We start from the raw sequence: 20248 nt of genomic DNA on the forward strand, positions 1-20248 counted from the left end.
CCCACCAATTTCATGACCACCATGTCCCTGCTTTTTGCTGTCTGTTGTTACAGCTCTCTGTCTCCTGGATCTAGACTATTCTCAGCTTATAAATCCTGATTCTAAAGGGCATACACTCCTCCCTTCTCTTCTTGGTGGTAGGTAAGTTCCTCCTCTGCTCACCTCGCTCCTGTAAGGTAAGAGGTGTGACTCCAGTAAGATGGAGAAGGATGGTGACTGAGTTACAGCCTCCAGTGAGAGGGTGACTCCAGATACATCCCACCCGACTCCAGCCTCATGCACCTAACCAACCGTTGGCTCTGACATGGAGCCCTGACCACACAGGCCTAGAGGCTGGGGTCTGCAACACATGTCACATGGGAGGCTAGGCGCATCAGACTGCAACTGGAGGCCAACTCCATGATACTGGATGCTGACACACATTTTGGGAGAACACAGTTAATTCATCGTATTCCATCCTTAATCCCCCTTAGTGTGTAGGAGTTGTAAAGATGATGGCTAACCAAAGCAATTGCTGCCAAGTTGGTTCTAAGGCTGCAATCCTATAGGACAGAGTAGAACTTCCCCAAGGCTGTCAGTCTGTACGGAAGCTGACTACCACACCTTTCTCAGACCGAGCTGCTGATGCGCTTGGGCCACCCACCTTTGGGTTAGCAGCTGGATGCTTTCATCACGTGCCTCTGGTGTTTCTTGTAGAGGTAGCTGCCGGGGCCGTATTGAGTAATTTACTAGCTGAAAAGAATGAGCTGCTTTCTGGGCACGGCCAGGCTTGGTCCCCTCCAAGGTAACGGGGGAAGCATACAAAGGGAGACGGCCTCTGGAAGAGCATGGCATTTGTGAGTGATTACAGTGGATGTGGATCAGTCGTTGGAGCTCTGATACCCAGAGTAAAATGGAAAGAAGTCAGGCAGGCAGTTTGGGGCCAGATTTGGGAAAGTTTTGTTTGCCTTGCTAAGGAGCTTGGACTTCGCCCTCTAGCTTGGGGCTGGTCAACATGGTCAGTGCCATTATCTAGAAAGCTAATTTACAGTGTGCTCCTTAGGTCCCCTCTCTCTACGGAGACCAGCTCTTGGGTTTGGGCCTGGTTGCGGTCAGGTGCCAATATGAACACATGGCTGGACTATGGAGGCAGTGGTGGTTGACATGAATTCTCACTTTGTACGGAAGAGACTTGAGTCTGATTCCCTGCCAGTGAACCTCGTTCCCCGCCATGCCACCCGTCTGTCACTAGAGGCTGTGTGACCAGGATGCGGAGCTGCCGTCAGCAGTTTCCAGACTGAGAGAGACTAGGAAGGGAGGCCAGTGCGACCCTGTGGGTCTCAGCAGTCTGATCTGCAGCCAGTCAAGGAGCGGACACAGGACTGCACAGGGTGGCCTTGATTCCTCGGCCCGCATGGTGGCAGCTGACAACTACCAAGTTTGGCTTCTTCTGCTATGGATGACATGGCATGGGACATGATCTTCTGTTGAAGAGTGATGTAGGAAAATTTACCTTCTAGTAAGGAGCACTGGCAGCAATACAGAGGATGCATTTGAAAGACAGAACTACTAGAGCAGCGGTTCTCTACCTGTGAGTTGCGACCCCTTTGGGGGTCGAATGACCCTTTCGCCCAATTCATAACAGTAGCAAAATGACAGTGATGAAGTAACAATGAATATAACTTTATGGTTGGGGGGTGGGTGGGACATTAGGAAGGTTGAGAACCACTGCACTAGAGGGTAGGAGACCAGCGACGGCAGTGGCAGTGGGTGCAGCCCGCTTCTGAAGGCCACTGGCATCTTTGTGTTGTCAGACACAGTGACCTGTTTCCAGGCTCCTCTTATGAGTTGAATCAATAGCATTTGACATGGTCAATCATTGTCTCTTTTTCACAGAACTTTATTAATTTGGCTTTTGAATACCGTATTAATTGGCCAGGAATTAAACCTGGATCTCCTGCATGCAAAGCAAGAATTCGTATAAATCACCACTGCCTCCATAGTCAACTAGCATGTATAAGATACCATCACCAGGATGTGACTAGGCCCAAGCCAAGAGTCTGTCTCAATAGACCAGGGGAGGCCTGGGGACCACATTTTCAATTCGCCTTCCAGATAACCAATCTTATTGGTTCTCCGCCTCCCTCTCCTTCTCTGTCTCCCACACATGTTCCTCCTCACCTCTCCCACACTGAAATTGCATGTCCCAGATTTCAATCCTGGACCCTCTCCTTAACACCATCTTCTCTTTGCTGAGGCTCGGTGATCTCCCCTAGTTCAGTGGCTTTACTGACAGTTTCAGCATTGTGTCTTCAGCCCCAGATCTCTTCTGAACCCCATAGACTGCCAGGTATGTCTGCCAAGGATCCTGGTAGGCAACTTCAGTTCACATGCCTGACGCAGAGCTTCTGATTGCATTGCACCCCGTCCGCCTCCTCGTCAGTGGTACTCCCCTTCCTGACAAACTCAGACCAAGGCATTGGAACTTCATCTAACCCAACAACACAACCTCCCTACAAACATGCCTGCAGAGCATGACCCTCTTTTAGCACCCCATTTACACATGCCAAGCCAGCACCATCAGCTGAATGACTGCAGTGGCTTCCTGACTGCCCCAGGCCCTGCTTCATCAATAGCTGTCTGTCCCCTCAGCATCTGATGGCTGCTCTGAATTCAAGCTGTCCAGTATGGTAACCACCAGCCTTGTGTGGCTTTTGAGCTCTTGGCATGTGGCTGGTGTGACCGAGGAACTGAATTTTACGTTTTCTATTCACTGGAATTGATTCGGAAGTAGGGAGCCATGTGCATGCAGTCATCGCAGAAAGTTCCCCTGGAGAGCACTGCTCCAAGACATTCGTGTGTAGCTCATGTTATCTCTTGCCTGACAATCTCCTCATGACGCCCTCGCTCACTGAGAGTGCTAAGCAGGGTTTTTACCATGGTCTTTGAGACCCTTTATGCAGCCCCCAACGCCACCCTCCCATACGTTCCATCCTCCCCAAGCAACTGGTCCCTTCACGGCCCGTGTGCTCCCCTGGAGCCCTCCTCTCCCAAAGGAGCCACTTTCCTTCCCATCTTTGCTTCCAGTCCTTAATCCAAACCGCCTTATCAGAGAGACCTTCCAGAGCTAAGCTGTCGCCACAGCAGCACACCCTTACCCTACTTTAGTTTTCTGTGTTCACTTGATCCTTGTCTGTCACTGCCTGCCTGGCTCCCTGCTGGACCCTGAGCATCCAGAACTGCACGGGCTGCATTTGGTACTCAGGAGATACATGTTGAGCTGAGGCAAGGTGCATTTGCGCATGAACGGGTAATTAGATGAGGCTCTGAGACATGGGCATCACAAATTTGTTTATTACCAAAGCCCTTCTATGCTCCACTTGGAAAAGAAAAGCCCGTGTGTTCCTCTGCAGTTTTGGAACTTCCTTAGCCAGACGCAGCTGATGTTTCAGTACTGTAGTCCATGCACTTAATGTGCGATGAGGCACGACATGAAGCCGTGGGCTCGTGAGTTCCTTGGTTGGTTTTTACATTTCTGAAAAATTAGAGCTGTCAAAATAACGATAAAGGGGAACTTGAGGGATACAATAAAATATAATAAGCTACCTTGAAAGTTTAATTAGTGGAGAAAGATTCTTCCAGAAACACCCCACACACATATACACACACCCAGATACAACTACCAGGACTGTTTTCACCATCCCCCATTCCGAATCTTGGCAGACAGGCCCCATTGCCACATCACTGTACCCCTGGGAACTTCTAAAGAGCATTCTGGCTGTACTTCTTCCAAGACAGATGTGTTTGTTCTTTACTAACCCTGTAGTTAAAAGGCATCAATTCTTTGGTCTTGCCTATTCATTTGCCCAACTTTTTCACGCATGAGACCACTGGAAATGCCATGGCTTTTGTCGGGCGCGCTTTACTCTTAAAGGTGGCGCGTTTCCCTTTTAACACTTGAAAGAGTCTTTTTTGCAGCCGCTTTTCCCAGTGCAACCTGTAGTTTGATTTCTTGACTGCTGCTTCCATGACCCTTGATTGTGGATCCAAGTACAAGGAAATCCTTGTGGTTCTTGGACACAGTCACTCCCAGCTCTGCCCTGTCTGCACGTGGTGTTCACTACGGGGAGGAACCTGACACTGTGGCTGTAACCCTACAAGGATTGCGTTGCTAAGAAAGGTTATATTTTGAGGTTCTGAGTGGACATACATTCGCATGGGTGGGAACACTCGTAAATGCAGTGCAGTTGTGAAAGAAAATGAATGAAGCTGTACATGTCATTGATGTGATTTATACGTCATTGAGGTGTGGTGGGGTGAGAGTCTGGGTTGCTTGGAATGTGGGGTTGAAAGCATAGGAGACATCTACATCGTCTTCCTTGGTCTCATTACAGGGGGCAGAATAGAAGAGTCTGGTGTAGACTTTGAGTTCAGTCCCATTGCTGGTGATGTGCATGAACTCAAGGTGGGGGAGGGGGCCTTCAGAAAACTTGGTATAGGGAAACTGTGGAGGTGAGTTCTTCCTGTTGACGCTAACACTGGTGCAGAGGCAGAGCTTACACCGGGGTGTGCTCATTGTACACACATCTGCGAGGAGCCCAACCCTCAAATGAAGCATTCCGACATTCAGACAAGGTTTGGTAATGGTTGGTAGTAGCACTCAGCATCTCTTTCAGGCCAGAGAGGAAGCAATCGGGAGAGCTAATACTGTAAGCCGAAAGTACTTCCCCAAATGGTGCGAGTGATAGGTTACGTGAAGGTGTCTGGAATCTTGGCAGCAATTGTGAGTCAACTCTAGGGTGCCTGGATTTACCTGCTTCTGGACTAGAAAACATTAGAGAAAAAAAGATAGATCGGCCTCGCCCATGGTGATGCCAAAGAATGAGCTCTGAACATGGAGCTAAGAAGAGACGCTTCCTGCTGAGCTCAGGGTTTGTAAAGGACCATTTTCAGAAGATGGAAAGTGAGGCTATAAAAGCAGTGAGGAGTAGAAGAATAAAATTGGCGGTAAGGATTCTGCTGAGACTAAAACGGAAAAGCATCTGAGATTTGCAAACAGGCAGGTAGATTGAAGGTGATCTAGTGCAGAATCAAGCCTATGTGTTTCCACTCTAAACGCCCTCTGCATGGCGGTCACTGCAGTCTGGTGACTGGGAAGAGAACTCACCATCATGCGGCGCCACCGATCAAAAATGCCCGAGTGCCTTTGTCCCACCAGAAAATGGATGATTGAGGAGCAATTTAAAACCATTTTTGGAACGAGAAATATGGAAACTGGCCCCAAGACTGTTGAACTTGGGGCTATGATGCTAACTTCAAACTAAACTCGCTGCCACTGAGTGGGTTGCAACTCCTGGTCTCTCTGTGGGGCAGGCCAGAACTGCCTCTAAGGGTGTCCGAGGCTACAGGTCTTCAGGGAAGCAGAAAGAAAGCCTCACCTTTCTCCTGCCGAGCAGCTGGTGGGTTCCAATTGCCAACCTAGCGGTTAGCAGCCCATCATGTCACTCACTACCCCACCAGGGCTCCTTGATTCTGCACTAGATCACCAGAGAGATAGCTTCGGCGATCACAGTTTACAACAAGCCTTGACTTGCTCATGGTCTTCTTATTAATTGGTAAGAAACACGGTCGGAAACCCGCTCCCGCCATGTGTCTACCTGTCAGCAAACCATGTGACCGGCTGTCCCCTCGTTTAGAGTGGAAACACAGAGGCGAACTGCTAGAAAAATCCCATCAGCTAGTAAACGAGCGTCTATTCCTGGGCTGATTAGGGGTCTACGGGAAGGAAGTTCTTGCCGCGAGCTACAGTGTGGCCCGCAGCGCCACTTTGCTGTACTTCCCATCACCCAGCTGAGGGGAACGCAAGAAAACACCTGTCTCCTAGCAAATTAGACTACAATAGAGGCTTTCTGCTGAATAAGTATTTAGTGAGTGTCTACTCTGTGCCAGGAGCATCAATGTGGTAACCGTTGTAACCAGCTGCTCCGAAATTACGGAGGAGGGGAGATACGATTCAGTAGCAAGACATATTTTTAAATATTATAGATTTCAACTGACAGTAAGCTACAAGTGTGAATTAAGGAGTTGTAAGGTCACCAGATGAACTGAGATTTTAGCATTGTTCAGGAAAGTAGGACTTCCACCGGAAGAGTAGTAATAGTCTGCTCTAAGCGACTCTAGAAAATGGCTTCTGTTCGGGGTTTTTTATCAAAAGGTGGAATGAGATGAAGGCGAGAGAACTGGTCATGTTTCTTCTGAAGAGAAGATGCCTGGGGAAGGTCTCTAGACTCCAGGGAACCATCCTGAGGAGGAATAGGACCCCCTTACTGAGTGCATTCCTGAGTAGTTCACATAAAACCCTCAGGTGACCTTCAGAAGTTGAAACGTGGAGCTCAGAAAGGTTGATGAGTAACTTGCTCCAGTTACACAGCTTAGAAATGGTCTGACTCCAGGGCTAAACCCCCTCCTTGCTCTCACTCCAGCCCCAAGGTGAATCCACTGGCTTCAGTGGATGACAGGGAAACTCATTTCCGATCAGCTCAGATGTTTAATGAGCAATTCAGAGAACTGAGGGGCATCCTTCCCTGTCCCCGGATCGCGCAGCTGCCTGGCCCAACTCACTCCTGAGACCCCAGAGAGACTGGAGACAGTGACGGCAGGCCTCTCTGTCAGGGTGTACCAGCTCCTACGGGTAGACGGATCCGGTGGTGCAATTGTACAGCGATAATAAGAAAGATTATAGTACAGTCAGAGAGAGCATGAGAGATAGAAGAGAGAGTCAAATAATGGAGTCTCACATTTCATGGTAGCATGCTCACCTCGGCCTCACATGGTGGTCCTCGTGGAGAGAGAGAGAGAGAGATCTTTATTGCTAACCAAGGCTTTTATATTTCTGGGGACATGCAAGCCCCCTAATTACAGCTGAGGCCATACGTCACAGTAAAGGGTTGTGCTATAGGTAATACAGTAATGGGGTGATCTAGGGATATACATGCAATAGTATATTGTGTATATGAAGTATATGAAGAGGAGGGATTGGGGGTAAACGTGTGACAAGATGGGCGGATCCTAGATTCAGGATGGCAGCCTAACTTTTGGATGTCACTGAGCAGGTTTGGCCTGTTCTCTGGCTCACTATAGAAACCATTATCAGTAGGATGTAAGCCTCATCTCAGGGACCCGACTAATGGTCACAAGCCGATAGGGAGAAATAACCCATTGTCCTTAACACAGGGAGCGGGGCCTACCTGTGGTGGGACCAGACAGTAGTCTGGCAACTGACTTCCTTCAGGGAGGTAACTTCTTGACAAGCAGTGTCCTAAGTCTAACATATTTGGGGGAGATGACTTGGGAGAAATCTTTGTTTCTCACACCTCTCCCCACACACCCTCTACAACTCTTGTGTGGATTCAATCTGAGAAGTCAGGAATTCAAGTCCAGTGTGGTGTTTCACAGGTTAGCATACTATTGTTTTCACCATTAGTATACCTTTCTTGTTCATAGTGTTTGTTAGCTTTATGCAGTTCATGGTGTCCATTTCCTAGCACTCACTCTTCCAGTGATAACTCCTCAAATTAAGCAGAAGCCAGACTCTCACAGAAACCCTTATTATTTCCTTTTTGGTGAGGTGTTTTCCTGATGCTAAAATGCACAATTTTTACTGTAGAAAAATTAGAATGTCTAAAGAAATGAACGTGCTCTTATAATCTCTAGGAGTCCTAGAGCTGCTGTAGGCTGCCACCATCAAGGTTAGCAGTTCAAAACCCACCAGCTGCTCTACAGAAGAAACATGAGGCTGTCTGCACTCATAAAAATCTACAGTCTCAGAAACCCTATTTGGGGGTTGCTTTGAGTGGAAAGGACTAAAGGGCTGTGAGTTTGGTTTGGAGTTTTTTGTTTTTAAAACAGAAACAAAATTTTCATAGGAGGGGGGCTCGTACTTTTACAATCCCCATCCATTGTGTCAAGCGCATTTGCTGCCATCATCCTTCTCAAAACATCCTCTTTCTACTTGAGCCCTTGGTATCAGCTCCTCGTTTTTTTCTCCCCCTTCTCCCACCCTCCCTCCTCACAAAACCTTGATAATTTATAAATTATTATTATTCTTTCACGTCTTACACTGTCCAGTGTCTCCCTTCACCCACATTTCTGTTGTCCGTCCCCCAGGGAGGAGCGTATATGTAGATCCTTGTGATTGGTTCCCCTTCTCTTCCCCATTGGTTTGGGTTTTGCATCTCAGTACTGAGAATTCATCTTGGTTAAAATTTGGCGGGCAAATGTTGACAGCAGTTGGTTTTAGATCCATTGGGTTCGTCCTCACAGGAAGAAATCATTGTTTTATTTGGTAAATTCTGAAGGCCCATCTTGGTGTGTGTGTGTGTGTGTGTGTCTAGGTTTCTGCCTCAATGCTCAAGCAGTTCCCCAACAGCGGCCTGAGCCCAGGTCTCTTCAATGTGGGCCTCCAGTTATCTCCCCAACAAATTGCCATGCTGAGCCAGCTCCCCCAGATGCCTCAGTTTCAGTTGGTAAGTAGCAGCTTGTCCTCCTAGCGTTGCAAAGTATATTTCCGCCCTCCTGCTCCCCGCTTCCCCCCCAGATTGGTAGCTTTCTTTAGTTTTGATTTGCTTCATTTATCTCTGACAGTTCTTAAGGTCTGAAGTTACTGGCTCACAGGTCTGTGCTGTGTGGGGAAGTGTTATTAGGAACCCTGGTGTCTCCAGGATTAAGCTAATGGAAAGGCTAGCGGTTGGAACCCACCTGACAGTCTGCTGTAGGCAGCAAACACCTATCAAATACCCGTAGAGCAAGACTTCTCTGTCACATGGGGTTGCTATGAGTTGAAAATTGAGCCTGCTGCTTCTAGCAACCAGAATAGGTTTGAGAGGTCAGCCCAAACTCACCCCACCCCAGTCCTGTGGAGTCTGTTCCGCCTCATAGCAACCTCCTAGACAGGGTAGGACTCCCCCAGCAGGTATGCAAGGCTGTGCACCCTTACAGAAGCAGACCACCTCCTTTTCTCGTGCAGCCTTTCAGCTAGCAGCAGAGCGCTTTTAACTTCTGCACCCCAAGGGCTGCTTGTATGTAAATGTCACTAATAGACCAGAAACCTGACACTGCCTTTTCCTTGTTGATAGTAAGTGCATGCCCCAATCCCTCCGGTGTTCTGGTGTTCTCGGTAAGTCCAGCTTAGGAGACCCCGTCCCATCTCTGCTTTTGCAGGCTTGTCAGCTTCTCCTGCAGCAGCAGCAGCAGCAGCAGCAGCAGTTGTTGCAAAACCAGCGAAAGATTTCTCAAGCTGTGCGGCAGCAGCAAGAGCAGCAGGTGCGGCCTTGTGCCTTCCGGTGGTGGGAGGCTTCAGTGGGGTTGAGGTTGGCGCTCCAAACTGCCTCTGGGCTACTAACTTAAAAGGTTGGCAGTGGCTCTGCTGGAGACAATGGCCCGATGAGCCACTTCCTAAAGGTCACAACCAGTGGCAGCCCTGTGGAGCTCAGCTCTACTCTGAGACACCCGGGGCTCTTACAATTCAGAATCAGCTTGATGACAGCCAGTGGCGGTGGGAGTGGGGGTGGGAAGGGTCCCTCTAGTCATCCATGTGAGGAGCAGTCTTGATAACAACAAGGGGCCATGTGCAGCCTTGTCTGGTAACATTCAGGAGACAGGCTCACTGTTTCCCTTTGGACCTCCTCCCGCCCCGGCAGCTCGCTCGAATGGTGAGCGCGCTGCAGCAACAGCAGCAGCAGCAGCAGAGGCAGCCCAGCATGAAGCATTCGCCATCTCATCCCGTCGGGCCCAAGCCACATCTGGACAACATGGTACCCAACGCTCTGAATGTGGGGCTCCCAGACCTTCAAACCAAAGGGCCAATACCTGGATATGGTTCTGGTAAGCTGAACCCTGCCATTTTTTTCCTCTTTGTTGAACTCTCATGTTCTGCGCTATGCGAGAAGTCACACCTCTAGTATCCCTGTTTCTACCCCAGCCGCACAAGATGTCTTATCCCCGCTTCACAGAGGAGAAATCTCAGGCTCCCATAGCATGTTGACAGTTTCCCCAAGCTCACTATACAGCTGATGAATCATAGAGATAAGACACCAGTCTCTGACTACAATACAAAGCCACAGAGTCACGAATGGCATCAGGGATTTCCAGGAGCCAGGTGCAGTGGCTGTCCACCCTTTGAGTGCTGCACAAACATCCTAGATTGTGATCAAACATCTACCAGTGGAAGTGTTTCTCCACTAATAAGCTTCCCTTCTCTTAAAAAACAAGGACCTAAAATTGCAAGGCAGGCTGATGAAATTCATCCAACAGTATGTCTTCTGAATGAAATAGAACTACGAGTGCAAGCAGGGGTATACCTTTGACATTCATCAAGAATCTGTTGGCAAGAAAATCCCAGCTCTTTCACAATTGGGGAGCATGTTATGAACAGAATTTTAGCAGCAAGGCTCTAAGAATTTAAAATCAAAATGAAAATACTAAGGAAGTATCCCATATCACAGTGTGTTTTCTTAAAACCTGATGACATTGGCGTTTCAGGGTATTACAATTCTGGTAAAAAGTGGGTGAAGGGAGATGTCGGCCAGTGTAAGATGTGACAAAATAATTTATAAATTATCAAGGGTTCATGAAGGAGGTAGGAGGGGGAAAATGAGCTGATGCCAGGGGCTTAAATGGAGAGCACATGTTTTGAGAATGATGAGGGCAATGAATGTACAAATGTGCTTAACACAATTGATGGATGTATGGATTGTGGTAAGAGTTGTATGTCCCCCTAATAAAATGATTTAAAGCAACAACAACAAAAAAAAGATTCTGGTATATTAGCTGGAAAACAGGAGTTAGGGATAGGACCCAAAAGCATGCCCCAGGTGATGAAGCAACCCCAGTCAATTGCCCTGCCCTCTGGGTTCTAGTTCAGTGACCTTCCATCCAGCCTGCCCACATACAAGGCTGGAAAAAGACCTTAAAGCAGCCACGATCCTGATGGGTTTAAGAAAGTTCATTCTCGATCCCTTGCTTCTACCTTAAAATACCATCTGCCTGAAAACTGAATGGAATTCAAGATGATGTCTCTCCCACTTGACAGAGAAAAAAGGCAACCACTTCTCCCTCCCCCAACTTACAGGTGTTCTCATCTCGGGGCAGAGCACCCAGCAAGGAGAAGGCTTCCTTAGTGATTAAGGAACCTGCTGCCCAGGCCACACTCGGAGTTTCCACCGGTGTTAGTCTAGGTAGTCTAGAGAAACAAAATTCATAAACACTCAGACTTTATAAGAGAGTTATTTATAAAGGGTAATTGTACATTAAGCATCCCAACCCAGTCCAGTCCAAGCCCATTAGCCCATATGTCCAACATCAACCCACAAAGCCCTCCTCAATCTCACAAAACACACACAATGACGCCCAAATGCAGGAGGAAAGTCGAATCGAATGTGTAAGCATCTCAGTGCTAGCAGGGGTCTCCAGGCCGCTGCGCCAGCACCCGGAGCTACATCGGGGTAGGTCCATGTGACTTCTCAGGGATTTCTCGCAGGAAGTGAGCCTTGCCAGCTGAGGCAGAGAACTAGCTGAGGTAGCCACAACTGGTCTGACCATCAGAGATCAAGAGAACAGAGAAGTAGAAAGGTGAGGTTCACCGAGCCATTTATCTCTCCGCCCTTCAATTAATCCCACCTGTGTTCACTGGCCAGGTTGGCACAATAAGCCCTAACTATCACACCACTGTTTTCTGGAGGATGAAGTTTAGGATGTACTGAGTAGTTCAGAGTTGAGACAAGTCATGTGAAACAGAACACCACAGTCATGCTCTGCCTGCCCTGTTCCTCAGGGTTGCCTGCTCCCAGTGGAACCCCCTCGGGGGAAGCGGAAGGAGCATGTAAGTGTCAGAACCATCGCACTTGTAGTTTTTCAGTGCAAGAACTTTTATCAGTCATGCCTCCAGCTGGAAGGAGAAGCACCTTTGGGCAGCGTTGGTTAGTGACCCCAGGTCCTTTGACTTAGAAACACATTTTCAGAGTGTAGCAGGTAAATCCACAGGGGACACTCTTTAAAACACTGGCCATCCCTTAGTTAGTTAGGGCTTCAGAACCTCAAATCACATGCTGCTTCCAGTATCGGTCAGGCTTTTTATAATGTTGAATATTTTTCTGCCTCTTGTTTAAAATTAAAAATATATATTGGTTGGAGTTGTAGCATTTTTAGCAACATGGTGGTGGTAGATTAATGGTGTTATTTCTAATTACTGAAAAAACGTCAAGCTTTTTTTTTTTTTTTTAACATTTTATGATTTCTGTTAGGTCTTTATTATCTGTCTTATAAGATTTATATTGTAATTTATATCAGTTATAAAGTTCCTGAATCACACTTATTTGAAGTGAACATTTGGGGCTGAAAGCAAATCTGATTTGGCTGTGTATTTTGAATGAGTTAAACTGCGTATCAAATAAGATGTTGATCTCCCCCCCCATATATATACATACATACATAGAGAGAGAGAGAGAGATACCGTATATACTTGTGTATAAGCCGACTTTTTCCAGCACATTTTTTTCTACAGTTTTTGTGGTCAAATTAGGTGCCTCAGCTGGTATTCGGGTCGACTTATACTCAAGTATAAATGGTATATCATATGAAGAGATTAAATCCACACACACACAAATTACATTGCTAAGGTGTCATAAAACTGAACAATATTTTAAATTTCTGAATGCTGAGTAGATCCAACTAAAAAAAGTGATAACCTCTAGGTAACGAACGTAATTGAAAGTTTTTTCATCCAGCTCAAGCCTCTCTTTTTGGTATATTTTCTCCAAATCAGAAGGTGTAATGACAACTAAACTAATCCCTAACTGTTCCTTTTGGAGAACAGATGGTTCCTAACTCTTTGCTTACAGCAAAATTGAAAACTCACACAATCGCGTGGCTAGATGATAATAGTCGGTCTGAAGATTACCTTTCAGTAGCTTTGCCTGGGCTGGGACAAAGACATATACCTAGAGAGGAACCAAAATAATTTAATGGTGTTATAGCAGGACTCCCACTTATTCTACTTCTACTAAACCAATCTCCAGCTCCTTGCTTACATGAATAAGATTTCTTAGTTCTATCACGCATGACGGTGAAATTAGGACATTTTCAGATAAATAGACATGAAAGGAATATGCAAACATCAGACCAACCTTACGAGAAATGCTAACAAGAGTTGCACACAGAGAGCCAGCAACAGGAGAAGAGAAGGCACCCTGAGATTACGCTCCATGATACCACCACCCAGCGTCACCCCAGAGCTAGAAGCATCCCAAGTAAAGTCTGTCTCTGAGACTGAAAATCAGGAACAAGGTATATTCATCTATAGTGCAGACAGTTACAAAATAAAGCAACTGAATGATATGGTTTGAAAGTAGAGCAGGCATGCAAGACAAGTGGGAGACGGGCAGCGTGCTGTGGCACTACTCCACGGGGTCCCTGGCCCAAGATGTACACCTTCATATGGCACGCTCCACAACCACAGGGATGTCTAAGCAGATCAGCTTAAATGACCTTAATATGCTGTGCGCTTTAAATAAGTTTCAGAGCAACTTAAAAAGTAATTCATGTATAAGGAATGATTCCTTGCCCTAAACTTAACCTTTTAATTTTTTTGCGTTACTCTTCGTCAGAACCCTCGTTTTATTTTGTTTGCCAGCACTATTTCTCCGTGACTGGAGTGGAGCTTTCAGGCAGCCAAGAAGCTGAGACCCCAGGCTGGTTTTCTCTGTCAAAGGTCACCGTGTCATTTGCACAAGGAACACTTGGCTCACTCCAGTAAAGCATGTGTCACAAATTGCCCGTGTCCTTCTCAACCTCCCCGTCCATCGTCCAGCCTTTCATTTCACTACCTAAACTGCGAGAAGAAAACGTTCCCAACCCTCCTCCTCCTTTAAAAAAAGAAAGATCATCTCGTTAAAAAGACTTCCATCTCTAAAGCTTTCCCTCTTCCAAAAGAAAGAAACCAACCTTGGATTAGGAAAACCATTACAAAGAAGGTGATGGAACCGTGTGCTTTATAAAAATAGCAGCCTTTCAAACGTAGGTCAAGTAGGTTGGAGAGCAGATTGGAACCTGATTTATTATGTGTTGGTGAAGCGAGCGCAGACCAGTAGGATCAGCGCAGGGAAGAAAACCGTGACGTGGGCCTTCCTTGGGGCTGCGGTAAATGAAGTTGAGAGCCAAAGAGGTCGTGGGGCTGGAGGCGGATAAGAGCGGAGCTGTAGTTGATGAAGAGCACAGGTGGGGGGGGGGGGTGGAGTTGGGCATCTGGGCTGTGCCGTGGCGGAGCCCTCCCTGGTGCCTACACTTTCCTGTGTGGCCACACCGTCTATGGCTCCTCCTCACCTTTCTGTATCCCTTCCTCTCCCCTCCCGTTTCATTCGTTCGGTTTGGGCCTTTATTGTACTCTTTGAAGAAGTGTTAAATATATTCAAACCCACGGTGTACAGAAAACCCCTTGGGGCTACCACCACAAACCTTTTCCCTTGTCCAGTCCCGTGCAGTGCCACAACTACCACCCCTCAGACACTTGCCAAGGGCCTGCTTCCTCAGCCGGGGGCCTCAGGTCAGTCCCCAGGTCTCCCTCATTGCCTTAAGACCTCTTTCAAGTTGATCTCTTGGATTCTATGCACACGGCACACACTCAGACCACCCCATACTCACACAGCCAATTCTTTCATAGCACCAATCTAGTTACTTCTCTATGACTTAAAATATTATCCCTTGCCCTAGAGAAAAGGGTCCCAAGTCCTGGCCTGATGTACAAGAGCCTCCATGACACGCCTCTTCCTTTCTCCCCCACCTTCTGCCACTCTTCCATCTTGCTCCATCCAACAGTGAGCTAACCATTGCACCACGTGGAGTGTCTTGCCATTCCTGGAACATGCCGACTGTGACTGTCGGGAGTCAGAGCTTTTCCACTTCACTCCTCATGCCCTTGATCAATGACCTTTATTCTCCTAGGCCTTTCCTCTTCCCAGTACCCGCGTCACACCCTTCCTGCTGTTCTCACACCACTTGAGTGTGATAGGCGGACATTGCCATCTAAGGTGGAGAACCCCTGGCCCCTGAGTAGATGTTGGATCTTCAAATAAGAGATTGTACAAGTGCATTGAGATACATCGATAGTCTCCAAGACCAGATGGCAACCACACACTGTTCATCCTTGACCCCGCCATCACTTTGTCCCCCACAAACAGGAGCCAAGAGTTGAGTTTTGAATCAAAGTATCTTGGTAAAGGGAATTGGTCTTTGATGAAAAAGGGCAGCGCCTGGGCTCTGCCTCAGAACATGTGGTTGCTGACACACAGAATGGACAGGAAGGCTTAACGTCTGGTTCTGCGTTGCAGGGTTCAGCTCTAGCGGCATGGACTATGGCATGGTTGGCGGGAAGGAGGCTGGAACCGAGTCTCGCTTTAAACAGTGGACCTCCATGATGGAGGGACTGCCCTCTGTAGCCACACAGGAAGCCAATATGCACAAAAATGGTGAGAGCATCCCACACTTTGTGAGTCGGAGCCATTCTGCCCTGGCTGGCCTGTGAAATTGTTTTTGAAGCATAAATCTTCATCTTTGTCCTAATACATCTGTTGTGTCCCTGTCCCTCCCCCCCATAAATCTTCAGCTCTCTTAGGATAGGAAGGTTGAGTTAAATGAATATAAAGTTACAAGAAGCTGGTTCTGATTTAGGGGCAGCAGGATTTGTCACGAGCCCCTGGAATCCAGGTCATGTACAGGTGCTGTGAACCTGGACTCGCTATAGTAGAACCTCAGTGAATGAATGACATGAGTGGACAGAATCAGCTCATGGAGTGGATGTTATTGTTGATGTTATTGGTGTGGGCTTAGTTGATTGCCTTTTTGAAGCCCAGTGGAGCCCAGAAAGTCCATGTGTTGATTAAAAAAAAATTTTTTTATCATATTAAGTCCCATTCACTTTTTTTGGGAGGGGTGTGTGTGTAAAAACCCATGCCCTTTCATCTCTTAAAGATGACTAATGGGTCCATATCTGAGATTTGAACTTTCCGAAAAGCCATCTTGTTCTTTGTGAACCACCGTGTCTGCAAAGATTGCCCTGGAGGGCACTGCGTGCTTGGGTTGTAAGTGTGGGTTGTCGCTGCCTCCTCGTAATTCTCTCTCAGGGTTCCTCCAGTTCCCTGTAAAACTGAGAAAGGGCCTCAGAACCTCCTTTGGCGTTTGCTTCAGCGTTGGCTTCAATTGACAGTAATTCAGTGGGACTCAACTGTAGCCCTGGGAACTAAGAATAAATAAGGGCCTGGCTGTTCCTTTGCAGCGCTTGGCTCCAGCCCAGCCCTGGAGGGTGAAGGTTGTCAGGTTTTCTTGGCAAAACCCTCTGCAGTAAACCCAGCCGTGGAGCGGCTGCCGGGCATTCTCCGCCTGCTCTCCTGAGGGACCCCTGTCCTTTGACTTGGTGCCCTGGGATCCAGAATGATTTCTGGAATGAGGAAGTCTGTTTGGGGCTGCACAAGCCAAGCCCCCGGTGTCACCTGGACGGTGAGGCACTTTCACAACTTCCTCAGGACTGGTCCCAGGACACAGGAGGTGCCTGACAGTAAATTCTAAGTGGCATGTGAAAGGATGCCTCGAGGTAAAATAACCATGGTTATAAATAGCCCAGAGACACTTCCCAGCTTCCTTAGCAATCTCCAGGGGAAGGCAGCTGCTCCTTTTCAACAACTTTACCAAAATGTACCCTGGAGCCAGGTTTTTCCAAGGCCTTCCCAACAAGCCAATGACAGGGGCTGCTGTTGATTCATTCCCCCTGCTGGACCACACCGAACCAAACCAAATGATTTTTAATACATCACCCTGGAAATCATTCCATCTTGGTTCCCAGAGGGATTAAGAATGGCTCCAGAAACACAGGATAGCATGTAAAATTCCTTTGACGGCAGTAAGTAGAATGGTGGTCACTCCTGGGTGCCTACGCTTTGTTAGAGAGCATTTTCAACTTTTGGTTTCGTGATTTCCCCACCGTCCCATAGCCTATACTATGTACAAGAACGGGGCACTGACAGAATCGCCGAAGTGCTCTCAGGAAAACCCTTACAAAGGCTTTGCTGTTCTCTGCCTGTGAGGCCCTGGCTCCCGGAGCAGTGGCGCTAACTGCTGGATCCATGCTGGCATAGACCCGGACGGGAATTCCAGCTCATTGCTTGGGAATCTAAAGCAATTACAGATGCTGTTCTCTCAGATGGACTGCCTCTCTACCCTGGGTCTCCTGGCTCCACGCAGCCTGCTCAGCACGGAATGACTTGGGTGGAACCCATCAGTAGAAATGTACTTAAAAGTCCTCTTGTCTACAGCCAGCTGTTTATTCATATTTTTCCCTGAATTATTAGCGTAGAAACTGGGGATCGTGGTGGGATCATCTGCAGTTTGTGAGCATTTCTGTAATTCAGAAGACAGAGAACTGTAAACTGGAAAGACGTGCTCGTGCTTTAGAGTGATCTCAAGTATGTAAGGGAGACGCAGAGAGCTCCAGACGGGGGGAGTGGATCGTTCCTGGTCTTGCTGCTTGGTCACGCCAAACTGAGCCTCGGAGACCTCCTCTCCCGGGCCTCTGGACCGCACAGACCTCCAGATAACTGTGCTCGTTTGAGTTACTCAGAACAGAAAGGGTGACATGTTCTGTCCCGTGGACCCATTTGTGAATGAGTTTTATCTCTCCTTTCTCAGGCGCTATCGTGGCCCCTGGTAAAACCCGAGGAGGGTCGCCGTACAACCAGTTTGATATCATCCCAGGTGACACACTGGGTGGCCATACGGGTCCTGCTGGTGATAGCTGGTTACCTGCCAAGTCTCCACCCACAAGTAAAATCGGAAGTAAACCCAGCAATGCCAGTTGGCCTCCAGGTACTGTTCCGGAAATGCCTTTTCAAAGCTAGCATTTGTGTTTCCATTTTTCATTTCAGGCTCTGAACGTGTGGTTTTTGCAACCCACCTTATCCTAAGGGCACAAGAGTTGTTTCTTCTCTCCAGTAATGGTGGCAAAAGCTAGGCGTGAGCTGTGTGCTGTGGGTAGACCGGGAGCTTCTGTTCACCGGGGCTCTCGTCCTAGCATTCAGTCAGGGAGACCAGATGTGAACTCTGGCCACCTCCATGGTAGGTTGCTGTGGTAAATTCTGCCGGGAGGAGTGGCACTGGGAGTCAAGGAAGGTGACTCTGACCTGGCACTTGAGACCCGTCCCGGGGACAGGATGCCTTAGAACCTGGTTTCTGGGGGTGTCCAACTTGACTTGGTTATTCATTAAGTACTTTCCTTAGGTTGCACATAGGCAGTAGTGGGTACAGTGAAGTGTGGGGGCAGCTTTACGTTTGTTTTTGTTATTGACACAAATCTATCTTCATTGTGGAAAGATTAGAAAATTAAATGAAAACCCCCTAATTCGAAGCATGTGAAGACCTGTTCCTCCAGACCTTTCTGTACTGTATATTTGGGATAGACATCTCCAGAGTGAATTTTCATTTTAACGTAAACTCATTAAATACATACTGCTCTTCCTCATCATGAATGGGAAAGTGAACGTTTGTTCATTCTGCCATGTAGCTTTAACTGTGGTTTAAATTAACACCTACCCCCAGTTTTTTGGTGGGACGGGATAACTTCCCGATATATTCCAGGCATTTGACATGATAGGCCATGCTATTCCTAGACATCTGTGTAGCGGAGATTCTCAGCCAGTTGTTGGTGAGAAACATGGGAGGACTCCCTGATCCTCCATCCCGGTTCTTGACTTAGCTGCCTGGACAGTTATTAGGAGCATTAGGAACCAAATCCTGCTTTTCCTACCTTCAGGCCTTACTCTCCCTAGACGCAGGAAGATCACGTGCCTGAGGTCACTGTGATGAGTGGTGGCTTGAAGTCACCACCAGAGGCAGACAGAAGGTCGGCAATGTCAAGGGCATCAGAGGGAGGCGGGGATTTCAGTTGAGGATGTGTACCTGCTGATTCTTTTTAGCTTTGTAATGAAAATCTAGTGTAAAATAAAGCAAGCTTAAACTCATGTTCACAGACCCATTGCTTATGACAAAAAAAGAGCTGTCGGGTTTTGAACACCACCTCACCCTGATTATTTGTTGTTCTTGTCTCAGAGTTCCAACCAGGAGTGCCATGGAAAGGTATCCAAAACATTGACCCTGAATCCGACCCTTATGTCACCCCAGGAAGTGTGCTGGGGGGTACAACCACATCTCCCATTGTAGACACTGACCACCAGCTTCTGCGGGATAACACCACAGGTAAAGGAGTGGCACTGCCATGCCTTGGGTCACCACCCCCTCTTTCCCTAGGTGTCAGTCTGTGCCTTCTATATTTACTGCTACCTGCTTATTTACCCCAAAAACAAGAAGCTGTAGCTTTATGCATTTTATCTGATAAAGACTTCTTTTTCCCTTCATTCTCTTTTCTCCCGAACGTTAAATTGAACACTCTAAAGAACCTACTGGTTATGCCTACATTTATATGCATTGTTTTCTTCTTCATTTGTCATACAAAGGGTCTAATTCTTCCCTCAACACCTCGCTGCCTTCACCTGGTGCCTGGCCCTACAGTGCCTCTGACAACTCCTTTACCAACGTTCATAGCACTTCAGGTATGAGTGTCACCTGTTATCATTTCCCATCAGATCCCTTTTTAGGAAAACAGGTAGACTTGGTCTTTAAGAAATGCTTTTGGGAGGGCGAGTGGGGAAGTGAGCTGATAACCAAGGGCTCAAGTAGAAAGAAAATGCTTTGAAAATGATGATGAAAACATATAACAACATGTAACAGAACAGTGATCTTTTTGAAAAAGAAGGAACACTTTTACAAAAGTTGAGGAAGTGTAAGTCAGTGTAGATGGTCCCAAAGTTGCTCACTTTGGTGCCCTTCTCTGTCTGCTGTGTGAAAGTTAACCGTTCGTTTAGCTGAGTAGCTTGCACAGACTGGTTTCCCACAAGGAGGAGATAAATTCAACTTTAGGACAAGGCAGATAATACCACAGGTGAGCGAAAGGCGTTGTGGGTTTTCAGAAGACAGAGGTCATGTCCTGATAGTGCCACAAGTGTCTTCCTTCTCACCCATCGGCCAGCAAGACCAAGGGCCATGAGAAGAGCCAATGGGATTGGTAGAAGTCATTGCCACGGCAGCCAAGTATAGTGTTCGTTCCTTGAACAATCTATCTCGTAGACCATAGACGGAGACAAAGGAAAGATAGCCAAAGGAATAGAGAGGACTT

At 47.5% G+C, this 20248-nt stretch overlaps 1 protein-coding gene across 3 annotated transcripts in view; it reads left to right on the top strand.

The window, feature by feature from the left end:
• The window catches only part of TNRC6B (trinucleotide repeat containing adaptor 6B), a 192461-nt gene that overhangs the window by 162379 nt on the left and 9834 nt on the right, over window positions 1-20248 (top strand). For all 3 annotated transcript variants that reach the window (XM_045290253.1, XM_045290265.1, XM_045290256.1), the window contains 7 exons: window positions 8373-8504; window positions 9199-9300; window positions 9678-9861; window positions 15360-15497; window positions 17710-17886; window positions 19126-19272; window positions 19530-19625. In XM_045290253.1, coding sequence (XP_045146188.1) covers window positions 8373-8504; window positions 9199-9300; window positions 9678-9861; window positions 15360-15497; window positions 17710-17886; window positions 19126-19272; window positions 19530-19625 — 976 coding nt within the window. The remainder of the gene's footprint in view (window positions 1-8372; window positions 8505-9198; window positions 9301-9677; window positions 9862-15359; window positions 15498-17709; window positions 17887-19125; window positions 19273-19529; window positions 19626-20248) is intronic.

The sequence above is a fragment of the Echinops telfairi genome, unplaced genomic scaffold (assembly GCF_000313985.2).
Source record: "Echinops telfairi isolate 266 unplaced genomic scaffold, ASM31398v2 ScPeMD7_2;HRSCAF=8, whole genome shotgun sequence".
Taxonomy (NCBI): Eukaryota; Metazoa; Chordata; class Mammalia; order Afrosoricida; family Tenrecidae; genus Echinops; species Echinops telfairi.